Below are 12,506 nucleotides of genomic sequence, written 5' to 3'. Positions count from 1 at the left end.
AGGAATTGCCTTCTTTCCCTGGTGAATGAGTTGCTATTCCAGGCAGCCAGGTTTTAGTGGGTGGCCTATGTCCTCCAGAAATGTGCTGTTCACCTCCAGACTGTGCAGGCCCGAGCTGGACCGGTGCCAGTATTTCCTCAGGGCTCAGAGCTGTTGGTTTCACATGAGTGGTCAATAAAGAATAGCAGTCCCCAGTTCTAAACAGTAAAGTGGCAGGCAGCCAGGTTCCACACATTGGACTTCTTGCTTTGGGATCTTAGAGAGAAATACAAATTTGCAGGGAAAGTGGAAAAATATATAATAAATTATACTGAACTTATCCGTTTCATCAGTTTGGGGATATAACACTTTTGAGTAAGAATATTAACCAGAAAAGATGGCGGCATAGGTAAACACCAGTATTCACCACCTCCCACAACCACATCAAAATTATAACTAAAAGACAACAGCCATCATTCAAACCAGCTGAATGGAAGTCCTACAACTAGAGAAGTAAAGAAGAAAGCACATCACGGCTGTTGGGAGGGGCAGAGGTGCCGGACGGACTGTGGCCTTTTTTAATTGGGAGAGGTCTCCAAGGCCTCCTGTAAGAAGCAGGGGGTCCCAGCCCCACACCAAACCCCCAACCCAGGGCTCCAGAGCTGGGCAGAGAAGTCCCCCTAACTTTGGGCTGTAAAAACCAGCCAGGATGGTGGTTGAGTAACACAGAGGCTGCTGGAGACCCAGCAGTTCCTCTTAAAGAGCCTTTGTACTGACTTACAAGGTCCTGTTTCCTCTGAGCTCCAGCACCAGGTGGCAGCTTTGGGGGAATCCAGAGACATAGGAGGAGGAATTGGACTGTCTGGTATTGGGTCAGGAACTGGCAGGAGGCTTTCTCCCAGACCAGGGTGCTCTCAGGGGTCATTGCTGCTATGCTGGGATCTCCCCCGTTACAGAGCTAATGAGCAGCCATATCTCAGTTTCCATCATCATGACCGACACTGTTCACTCCACCCTGGTGATTCCTAAGACCCCTCCCTATCCAATTTGCAGCCCTACCCAAGCTTTTCAGCAGTTTTTCCACATGAATGGCCTGTCCTGGCTCAAACTTTGCTAAAATCTCTCAAAAAAAAAAGCAGCAACTGGTGTCATTGTGCCCCATATCTATCAGTAAGAGACCCAAGACCTGGCACTATCACCAGCCTGCCTTCCTTCACAGCTGAGCCTTACCTGGGCACCTCCAAACCCAATACAAATAGGAAAACTCTGCAGATCCCTCTGTAGCTCCTGCCGGGTGACCCCAAGCAGTGGCTGACTTTGCACCTCCTGGGAGGCCCCAGAGCCAGTGCACCTTGTGGACAGCTTCAGACCATAGCAGATTACAACTCTACACATCCACCAGCAACACACTCAAGGGGTTGACTCAGTGAGCACCAAGCCCCACTGAAGCAAGTCCTGCTCCACAGGGTGTCTCCTGCACAGCAGCTCTTCCACTGTAGTCACAGCTGGTCCTCACAGCCAGTTAGCCTGGAGGTCAGTTCCTCTCAGTGACACCAACAGCAATCAAGGCTCAACTACGATTAGACTGTGCACACAGCCCACACAGGGTGCACCTAGAGTGCCCAGCTCAGGTGACTGGGGAGACTGAGCCATTGGGCCCTAGAGAACACCTACTACACAAGGCCACTCTACCAATTCCAGGAGACATAACAGCTCTACTCAATACAGTGGTTCTCAACCTTGGCTGCACATTAGAATCACCTGGGATTTTGTTTAAAATCCTAATTTCTAGGCCTCATCCTCCGGAAATTCTGTTTCTTTGTTATGGGGTGGGGCCACAAATCTCAGAGGGAAGGGTTGAGGGGGGTGTGGAAGAGGTTAATCGAAGATCTTATATGCATATGTGCATTACCTATGGACACAGACAATAGGGTGGTTAAGGCCTGGGACAGGGCAGGAACCAGGTAGAAGGGGTTCACTGGGGGGGATAAAAGAAAGGTATCTGTCATACTCTTAATAAAGATATTTTAAAAACAAAAAACCTTAAAAAAAAGAATATTAACCAGACTTCTCTGTCATCCTGTTTCTTTTAGCATGGAAGTTATGGACGATCTGCAGAAGCTCCTACCTGGCTTTCCTGGAGTCAACCCGCAGGCTCCATTCCTTCAGGTGGCCCCTAACATGAACTTCATGCACAACCTGTTGCCCATGCAAAATTTGCAACCAACTGGGCAGCTTGAGTACAAGGTACCTGGGTACGGGAGAGGGCTTGCCCAAAAGAAACACATTTCAATTTCTTTAAGAGACTGAGAGACCTTCCAGGATTTAAGGGTGTCTTTGTAGAGAAAGAAAGCATCTGGGTGTGAGGGAAGATTTCTCTAGTCTCCATCACAACCAAGGGTCCTTAACGTCAGTGGATGAGAGCACTTCTTTTCCTCTCCTCCTCTCCCCCTGCCTCATCCACCTGTCCTTCCCACTCCACTCCTGACAGGAGCAGTCCCTGTTACAGCCGCCTCCCCTCCAGCTGCTAAATGGAATGGGTCCCCTTGGCCGACGGGCTTCAGATGGAGGAGCCAACATCCAACTACATGCCCAGCAGCTGCTGAAGCGCCCACGGGGACCCTCCCCACTTGTCACCATGACACCAGTGAGTAGCAGCACAGAGCCCAGGTTACTCTCTCCGAGATGTTTGATAAAGAGGTTGTGAGCATAGGGTGGGAAAAAGAGGCTTTCCAACCTAAATGTCTGAATTTCCTCTTTCTCTAAACTTAGGGTGTTCAATGTAATCACATTTTCCTCAGGCTAGTAGAATTTTCCAGTCTTATTTTTTGGCTAACTTCTTTTCTTAACCAAATAATTTCTACACTGAAGCCTGCTCCCAGAGAGCCTCATCCTCACGGACCACTTACACCTAGTTAAGTGCGTCTGCCACCCCTCAGTTTGGAGGCGCCTTCCCACAGGTAACTCCTCTCGGCCAGAGGGCAGCACATGCTAACCGTTTTCTCTGTAATAAATTGCTCTTTAGGTTGGTTTCCAATATTACCTTCTATGCACCATTTCTCCTTTGATTAGCACTGCCTTGACTTTTGGGTTTAGCACTTGATTGGCTTTCCCAAGGTCTAGCCTAGTCAGTTGGCATCCCTCAGTCCCATCTCTTGTATATGACGGTTACATTAAAAGATTGTTACCCCCACCCCTCGCCCTGGGTTGTTTATTTCCAGTTACTTTCCTCTCCTGGGTAAATTCATTCATTCATTCATTCATTCATTCATTCACTCAATCTCGTAGTACCATAAGATTAGATATTTATTATATCCATAACTCTTTAAAATATTACCTTCTATTTTTAAGATTTTTAAAATCTTGCTCAATTTCTGTACTTACCTTGTCATGGATTAGTCCCACAAGTTTGTGGCTTGGCACAGGTCTGGAAAAGGAAAGAATCATGTTTACAGTTCCTGGCCTCGCTGAACCACTGGAATAGCGCAAGACTGCATGTGATTAAGGGCTGGGGTGAGTCCCAGGGACTGATAAGTGGCAGATGCATCGGAGAGAGCAGGGTCAGGGAGGCTGTGAGTGCCAGGCGGACAGCTTTGAGGGAGGTGGACGGACTTGCTCTGCCCATGAGAGCTGTTCTTGCAAAGATCAGTAACAAACTTTTGTTGGTAAATCCAGTGGACAGTTTTAACTTTTGTCTTTCTGGACCTCCCAACTGTGTTAGTCACTGTTGACCATTTTCTTTTTGAAATATTTTCTTTGGTTCTTTTCAGTTTTCCTTTGTGCTTGTTCCTTGAAATTGGTGAAACCCCGACTTTTATCTTAGGTTCTATTTCCATTTCTTTTTACATACCCTGTCTGGGTGGCCTTGTCCACTCCCATAATTTTTGTTACCAGGTGCTTCTGCAGTCCCGCATGCTCTTGTGGATGCGTCTGCATAGATATACATGCCTGCCTACTGCACATATTTAGTTGGTGTCCCACAGACACTCACAGTTTTAGTCCAGCATGTCCCCAAACGACCATGGCCTGCCCATTAAACCTGTGTCTCGTCCTGAGTGACCGTGAAAACACTGTCATCTCCTGATTAGACAGGCCAGGAAAGTGGGCTTTATCTTCAAGTCTTCCTCTCCCTCATTTCCCATATCAAATTATTTCCCAGTGCCTGTAAGGTAAATGCCTTATTTCTGTCCATTTCACTGCCCTTCCTTAAACCACTGTCATCCTTGGCCTAAATTAATACAGTGGCCTCCTAACTGGCTTGCCACCACCACTTTTCACTCTGCGGCTAACATGCACGAGCTTTCTAAAATACAGATCTTAGAACATCATGTCCCTCCTTGAAATCCTTCAAAATAAAGTTTTAATGTGGTATGCAACGCCAGGAATCCCTGGCCACGGCGCTCCTCTCCTGCACCCCCATTGCCGCCACCTTCTCAGTCCTGTTACTCCAGGCCTTATAAACTTGTAAGAAGGGACCTGGAAACCCTAGAAGCATTCAAACAATGGAATTACTCCAAAGATTTTTTGTTTTGGTTTGTAATTATCCATTTCATAAAATGCTCCTACTTTAAGTATGATTTTTGCTCTAGTGCCTGAGGCCTGGTGACTATGAGAGCCCTGTGCATAGCTGCCAAGAATGCATGGTGTCCAGTCCATAGCAGTGGGGAGAGCCACAGGAATGCATGCTGTGGAGGCTCTCATTTCACGTACAGTGGTGGTGGGTCACAGCTACTTAAAGCGTGGAATCGCGGCCCTGGCCAAGTCGCTCAGTTGGTGGGAACGTCTTTCCGTGCACTAAAAGGTTACAGGTTCAATTCCCAGTCAGAGCGCATACCTAGGTTGTGAGTTTGATCCCTGTTGAGGCATGTATGGGAGGCAACTGATCGATCAATGTTTCTCTCTCTCTCCCTTTCTCTCTCTCTCAAATCAATAAGAACATATCCTTATATGAAGATTTTTTTAAAGAAAGCATTGAATTGCAACTGCACAATTACATTATGTACTAAAATGTACTTTTAAAAAACCCTCATGCCTTTCTGGAGTTAAAGACACCTAAACTCTGGAAATAGCAGAATACGCACCCTAGGTCACCTCTTAGCCAGGTAAACAGCTTCTGCTGTATCCTCAGGTTCCCAAGCACCCGCAGGCTTTCTCCTTTCTCTGAACCTAGGACCTCAAAGGCTTGTGACTCCTTCCCCCTTTCCTTGGCTCCTGTTCACTTGTCAGGTCTCAGGTGAATGTCACCTCCTCCAAGACACATTCCTCCGCTCCCAAGTGCCCCAGGGAGGACTTGGTCCTGCTGTTTTGAAATTGTCTGTGTACTTGTCTCTGTCCTGCACTAGACTGTAAAATGAGGGCCAGAACTACATTTTATCCTGGAACGTAGTAGGCATTCTGTTTGTTGGGTAAATAAATCAATGAATGAAGATGAATCAGAGGAAGAAATCCAAAGTAAAATCACCTGAACAAGGTGAAAATGGAAAAATAGAAAGGTATCTGAAAGTTGTGTGTAGTCCAGGGGTCCTATGAAATGTTGTGTGAGTAAGAAAACGAATGGAAGACCACTCCCTAGGCAGTTTCCGGAATGAGAGCTATTGAGAAGCAGCAGAGCCTAAGCCTGTCCTTTCTGTCTCTGTCAGGCAGTGCCAGCAGTTACCCCTGTGGACGAGGAGAGCTCGGACGGGGAGCCCGATCAGGAAGCTGTGCAGAGGTAATGTGGCGTCTGGCAGGCTCACCTGCAACCAGCGAAAGGTTGCCTCTGCCCAAGGAGGGTACAGTGTAGCTTCAGCATTTGTGTGGTCTCTGCTCAAGCCAGGTGGCATGTTCCTCCCACCTAGAAGGAACAGAAGACTCCCCAGAAAATTTCATTTTTGTAAACGCCATTGGAAGTCCCGAGTGACAGCAAGAACCATAAGAACGCTCCTCTCCTCCCTCCGACCTTCCTTGTCACCTGCCTTCATATTGCAGCTCATAGTGTTCACAAGGCACTACGCCTGCTCTACCTGCCCTGGACCGTTTACCGAACAGGAATTGGAGATTTGGTATGATAGTGATCCTAGCTAGGCTAGCCATGGACCTCTGGCCTGGACTCCTCCTTTCTGGGAGAATGAATACCTCTGGCACTGTTCGCTTGAAAAGAATATGCGGCTCGGGCCAGTGACAGATGCAAACATGTATGGTTTGCAGAACCTTGTTGAGCGATGCCTAATCCACAGAAAACAGCAGTGATCATCAGGCACACTGTGCTGTTCATTTACCTCAGTTCCATTAGCCATGGCCCTCAGCTCCACCCATGCCCCCTTGTGGGAGTTGTCATTCTTATTTTCTGGGGAGCGGGGTTCGACCAGAATTCAGCATGTATTTTCCCAGAAATACAGGTGTTCCTCAAGATTATATGTTTTGCCCTTGAGGGAAGTTGAAATAAAATAGTTTTCATGGGCTCTTGGGGGAACTTTAGGTGTCTTTATCAAATGGATATTAAACCACTAATGGCTTACTCTTTTGCAAGTTTACATACCATTAATTATAGTCTGTTAACTGTTTTATCTTAAGTGGGCGAAAGTAGTTAGGAATGAAACAAGAGCACTTTTTAAGAGCCTGATGGTTGCTGGCTCCTGAGAGTGCGGTTCTAACAGAAGCCGGTCCCTGTGGAGGGAGAGGAGAACAGGGGTGTTGGCAAGCGGGTCAGCTCCTCCCACAGCTTAGCCAGTAGAAGGACAGTTGTAACTTTTTTCCCTCTTGATTTTGTTGTTTCTGTAGTTTGCTGATAACAGTATGTGAAATTGTAAATGGGTCCTGCTGGTGTGGTAAGAGAAACTAGGAAACGTAACTGCCTGGCTGCTTTAATTAGACGGCAGTGTTTCATTTTATGTCTTCCTCTTGGACTCACTTCCTTCTGCCCCACCTTTTTTTCTTCTTTAGACCAACATTTAAAGGATAATATGCCCGTTTGTTTTGAGACAAAAAGGAATAATGCTTAACCAGATGAAGGGGACCAATATCTTCAGATTAAAGGCAGCAGCTCGTCAACTCTTCCGCTTTTGAAACTTCTGTTTTCTTGTCTTGCATTTTTCCCACAAAATGAATTCTAAGCATTTCTTGTGGTTTCACTTCTTGTCCTCTAGAGAGGTTGATTCCCAGGGAACAATATTAGTCTCTTCTCTGATGGCTGACATACAGTCTGGGGCCCGGGGAAGGGAGGTTTGAGTTTGCTCTCCCTGAATGGAAAGCTATGTTTTCTGAGACTTAGAGTAAGGACCGGCTCAAAACCTGCGGACCAGGGGTCGGAGACATGGGGACCTTCTGAATATCTCCCTTGGCTCATCTCTAGGAATGGTCCTCAGTGCTTATTTTCTCTTATATTTTTTGAAACTTGGAGGGGAAAAGAAGAATAAAATTAATAAGTAGGGAAAAGATTCTTCTGTGGAGTGAAAGGAAAATCATTCTTCTCTATAGCTGCCTCTGCTCTCTTCCATGGCTGCTCGCAGGCCCCAGGTCCGCCACGCCAGCGGTCAGCAGCTTCTGCTGGCGGTGGACGTGCCTCACTCCTCCTGCAGGGATCTGTTCGCCGTGGAGCCCTTTCAGAGCTCCGGCACGATTCCACTCGGAGTGCTTTCCATTAACTTCTAATGCTTCTTGCTGAGGAATAGTCCTGGCTGTTTTTTTTACTATGAAATGTGCTCCTGCTTGTTGCAGGTACTTGGCAAATAGGTCCAAAAGGCATACACTGGCCATGACCAACCCTACGGCCGAAATCCCACCGGACCTACAACGGCAGCTAGGACAGCAGCCTTTCCGTTCCCGGGTCTGGCCCCCTCACCTGGTACCTGATCAGCATCGGTGAGTAGCCACATGAGCTGTGTGAGCTCCTTGAGGCTCATCGGACAGGCACCCTTCTGGCTGGTGTTGGTGACTGGCATCGAGGTTTTAAATAGCATCCTGAACTACGTCTTCTCGGTTCCGTGCACTAAGCAGTGCACAGAGCAACATAGGATTCTTCTTTCCCATTGCCTCGTAGGCACGTGTATTGTCTGCATTGATTCTTGTGATTCTAGATGTTGACTCGCAGATGAAATTGAACTTGAAACCTGCAAGAAGGTGAAGCTCTCAGAGGGCCACCTGGAAATAAGAGGATGTGTAGCCATATTAATAGACTTGACCTTTAATAACACATTGCCCTCAAAAGAATGAGCATTTCTTACCATGTTACCACTGAGCAGCGAGCCAGGATATGGAGGAGGACACGGCCCTTTGTGAGTGGTAGAGCAGGCACTACATCCTCTTCAAGCAGTCATTCAGGCAGTATTCTGATGGCAAGTTCTTTACTGGGGCTGTCACATGGATAGCTCATTCTCTTGAAAAAATAAAAAGAAACTTAACCATAGCTGGCCAAGAAAACTTGACAAAATTGAATCCAAGTAAGCCTGCAAGCAAGAGGAATAACACTTGGCTAGATTAGGGTGATTGTCTTCTGTGAATACCTTGATGGCTAAAAACCTTAGCTGAGAACATACCCAAACTCATGGATCACACTCTCAAAGCCACCCTAAATTCCTAGAACTTATTTTATTATCATCTTTTTTGAGAGGACAGTGAAAAGCATTCTTACTTGGGAAGGTTGAAAAGCAGTCAGATTTCAAGGAAATTAAGTTTATAACTGTGCTGCTATTACATCTTGCAACCAGTTCACACTGGCAAGCTTCACAGTGTTTTTATTGTGACTAGTTCCCCATTGGGCATTGATGTAATCAGCAGAGACAGGTGAACTCTGAGCAGGCTGAGACATGACTAGTGCCACGTTGGAACTCTGAAAGAAGGGAGATAAGCTTTTGCAAATGACCGCGGATAGCTTAGTAAAAAAATAGTCTGTTAGGAGTAGCAGGAATGATGATTCTCAAAAGAAACTCCTATGACACAGAAAGTATTTTCCTAAGGAAAATCTCTCAGGACCTACCTTGTACTTGAGTGATTGTTGGAGAGCTGCCTTTCCACCCCGTAAATTTCCTACGATTTCTTCATGACCCTGAGCTCCACACTTACCTAACAGACCCTCCACCTGTGTTTCTCCTTGTTTCTGTCTTCCCCTCCTCCCTACCTGACAATGAATTCTGCAGCCTCGTCGGGGTCTGTTGTTTAGCTGAGCCCTTTGGCATCCTTGTTTACTTCAAAGTGCTACTCTGGAGGTATTGTTATCAGAGAAACATGAAGATTGGCACGCCTTCCTAGTCACCTTTACCACAGACTGGGTCCTGTTTGCTTTTGTTATAAAGGAGGACCACATAGGCCTCCCCTGCTGGGATCTGCCTGCCTGCCTGCCTGCCGTCAGGTTTCCTGTGGTCAAGCCAGTCTGAGTTGAAATGAATGCTTTATGAGTGGCAGATTGTGTGAGGTGGGACATTTATGCAAACTCAGCATGCCTTGATGGGGATACAGTGAAAATATGGCAACACAAGAAACTGAAATTAGTCTTCAGGGGGAAATGGGAACTTTTCAAGGGCATAAAACACTTAGAATGGGTGGCCTAGATAGTTATTGAATTTCCCTTATTCTTCTGGAGAAAATCACGAACAGCATCTTTTTCCTCTGGGGGATAATAGATGAAAAGCCACATTGAGACGAAAGAGGAGTCTGATCGATCTTTTTAACTTGAAAGTGTGTAATTTAGAATTTTTTAAGTTTCTGAGTGTAATTCTTTTTAAAAATCTGGCACAAGCTGGATTTCATGCAGGGGGTGAACCAGTCCCGGTTTGGAAGTGTAGTGGGAACGGAGCCTGAGGGAAGCGGTGTGGGTTTGAATGGGATTCCTGATCAAAACAGCGCCATTGGTCCTATTCGTGCTTCCAAGTGAGCAGCACAGCCAGACTGCTTCCCTGGCACCTCTGCTGGGCTGACCTGCTGGTCGGCGTCCACAGCCTGCGCTTCTGGAAGAGCCAGGAGCCGCCTGGCCCTGGGAGGTGGCTTCGATGGAGAGAACGGGGGTTGTGCAGATGGACTGAATTGAAGAACACAGCTTTCTGAGTGAATCAGAAATGTGTCCATTGTCACTAATATTGAAAGCGTAAGAGAAGCATTTTAGGAGGACATAGTATTGGCTTGCTTTAACTCCAAACACCTGAAGTAGAAACAGAACTGGGAAGGATGGAGGGAATGCCCCTGAACACAGCCTTCAGGATTGCCGTTTCCAGAGTGCGTCTGCCCAAAGCGTTTGTCTCTGTGTTACTGAAACAAACATCCATGCGGCTCGTTTCATTAGTGCACTGCTGTACAGGCTTCAGGCAGAGTCCGAAACAGAAGTCATCACTAGAAGGGGGTCAAGGGCGTTCACCTGCTGCCGGAACTCTTGACCTCTCTGCACAGTCACGGGACTCCTCCCCCTCCCTGTGGCACTGCATTTGAACTTGCTTGTTAACCTGCTTCCTTAGCCTGGGTTCTGCTTCAGTCCAGAATGAGTACCTGGGCAGGTGGTGCCTCATTTCACCCCGAGTTCACTGTGCTGCCATCCCTGCCCTGGACATGAACCCTGACCCTTCCGTGGCTGCTGGAATGCTGCTTGGGCAGTCTTTTATCTGCTTCCCCACAAACATCTCTTTCTGGTTCAGTAACAGGTACAGGTGTTAGCCTCTAGTCCTGGTGCTGTCTCAGGCATTCCTTATCAATAGCTGTTCTTCCTGTACGGTTCTGACTGTGCTCTGATGGGTCAGTGGATTTTGAAGGTAATCCACACGAGTGCTCTTTCCTTAGGAGGCGGGAGGTGCGGTTGCTCTGAGCAGTGCGTTTCACAGTAACTAGCCTTGTGTGCGCTGGCCAGGCATGTGCATCCTTCAGGGCCACATTCTTTAAAAATGTGCTGTTTCCATCTGGGGAGACGTCAAAGCTGCCCTCATTTTCTAGCACAGAACCTATGGTTTCCAGGCCTGACCGTGGACCACAAAGCTGACTGTAGTTTCCTTCCTTACTGCTCAGGGGCAGCTTTGCGTCACTCAGGTTTCTAAAGGCACTAGATAGAGATAGGATGCTAAACCAGAAGAGTTCCTCGCAGCTTGGCCTTCGGGATCACTCGCAGCTCTTCTCTCCTTCCTGGCGTAGTGATAAGAACTGGGTGTGTTTGATCCCAGGATAGGGCCTCCCCTCTGGCAGTGACGCCAGCCTATGGTAAGTGGGAACGGAAGACGGACCTGGACCCTGGGAAAGGGAACAGGCTGGGGCCCACATGGCAGCAGCGTCTTGGTGCTCGTCGTGGGAACACATCCCCAGGTGATTTGCTCAGAACCCAGGTCCTAGCCTTGACCTTCTCTTCCCCTGTATTCAGCTCTACCTACAAGGACTCCAACACCCTGCACCTCCCTACGGAGCGGTTCTCCCCTGTGCGCCGGTTCTCAGATGGGGCTGCCAGCATCCAGGCCTTTAAAGCCCACCTGGAAAAAATGGGCAACAACAGCAGCATCAAACAGTTGCAGCAGGTAATGGAGAGATGTGGACATCGCTGGAGAAGCATGGCAGCAGAGACCGCTTCTGCCCTCCTGTCAGCAGTACTGCCACTGGCTAGGTCCAGAACCATAGCCTCCTGCTCTTTGCTTGCTTGTTAGGTACAGCTTTCCCCAGCATCAGCCTCGCTTGCCCCATGAAGGGACTGTATGCCCCTCCTGTCCTGTAGTTCACTGGAGAGAACTTTATTCTGGGCTTGGGTTTCAGTGGGAAGCACCAGGGAAAGTACTTGGAAGCAGCCCTGGCATTCCTCTTGGAATGGGCACTGGGTCTTGTGGGAGCTTGCTTGGCATGGCTGCCACCTGGCACAATCTCCAGTTGGTACAGAATGGTGCTCTCAGAGGAAGGAAGGCGTCCACAGGCCAGTTTCCTTTCTGCCTTCTCATGACCACACTTTGAGTGGCATGTTCTTTGTACACAGATTTCACACTGGACACTTCAACTTGTGCACAGCCCATCCTTGGTGTTTGCATTGGTTCATGCAGAGCAGGGTGTGAATATATACACATTGAGTACATAAATACCTATGGGACGGGGTGAGCGCTCAAGGGCACTGTTCTCGCCTGGCTCTTTCTGCTGTGAGATCTTTGGGCAGATGTACACCTGCTCACGTCACTGCCTGGGGTGGGTCTGGCTACATCCCGCCCATATGAACTGCTTTCCCTTCAGGAGTGTGAGCAGCTGCGGAAGCTGTATGGGGGGCAGATCGATGAGAGAGCCCTGGAGAAGACCCAGCAGCAGCACATGCTGTACCAGCAGGAGCAGCACCACCAGATTCTCCAGCAGCAGATTCAAGTAGGCCTCCCTCCGCTCTCCCAGCGGGTTTGGAGTGTGCTCTCAGAATGACTGGTTTGCCTGTGAATTTTGGAGGAGATCATGCAGGGCAGAATGGAGTTGAGTTCTGTTTATGGTTGGCATGTTTGGGTAAAGGTAATCAGACTTTTCCATAAGCCACAAAAGCCTAAGTCTCAGGGACAGGTAGTTCTCCGTTTCCTTCCTGAGAATAGCTCACGTTACTCTTTGGGCTCACAGTCCTTCTCCAC

The 12,506-nt window shown here is 48.0% G+C and overlaps 1 protein-coding gene across 3 annotated transcripts in view; it reads left to right on the top strand.

Moving 5' to 3' along the window:
* SIK3 (SIK family kinase 3) overlaps positions 1 to 12,506 on the top strand; it is a 287,717-nt gene that overhangs the window by 255,258 nt on the left and 19,953 nt on the right. For 2 of the 3 annotated variants that reach the window (XM_070426103.1, XM_070426104.1), the window contains exons 12-17: positions 2,073 to 2,226; positions 2,471 to 2,626; positions 5,619 to 5,689; positions 7,675 to 7,818; positions 11,288 to 11,438; positions 12,133 to 12,258. In XM_070426103.1, coding sequence (XP_070282204.1) covers positions 2,073 to 2,226; positions 2,471 to 2,626; positions 5,619 to 5,689; positions 7,675 to 7,818; positions 11,288 to 11,438; positions 12,133 to 12,258 — 802 coding nt within the window. The remainder of the gene's footprint in view (positions 1 to 2,072; positions 2,227 to 2,470; positions 2,627 to 5,618; positions 5,690 to 7,674; positions 7,819 to 11,287; positions 11,439 to 12,132; positions 12,259 to 12,506) is intronic. The other variant, XM_070426105.1, reaches the window with a different exon arrangement.

Source organism: Myotis yumanensis, unplaced genomic scaffold (assembly GCF_028538775.1).
Source record: "Myotis yumanensis isolate MYYU_CA2020_CCGP unplaced genomic scaffold, mMyoYum1.0.hap1 SCAF_10, whole genome shotgun sequence".
Taxonomy (NCBI): domain Eukaryota; kingdom Metazoa; phylum Chordata; class Mammalia; order Chiroptera; family Vespertilionidae; genus Myotis; species Myotis yumanensis.
This window is presented reverse-complemented; position numbering and strand designations above follow the sequence as displayed.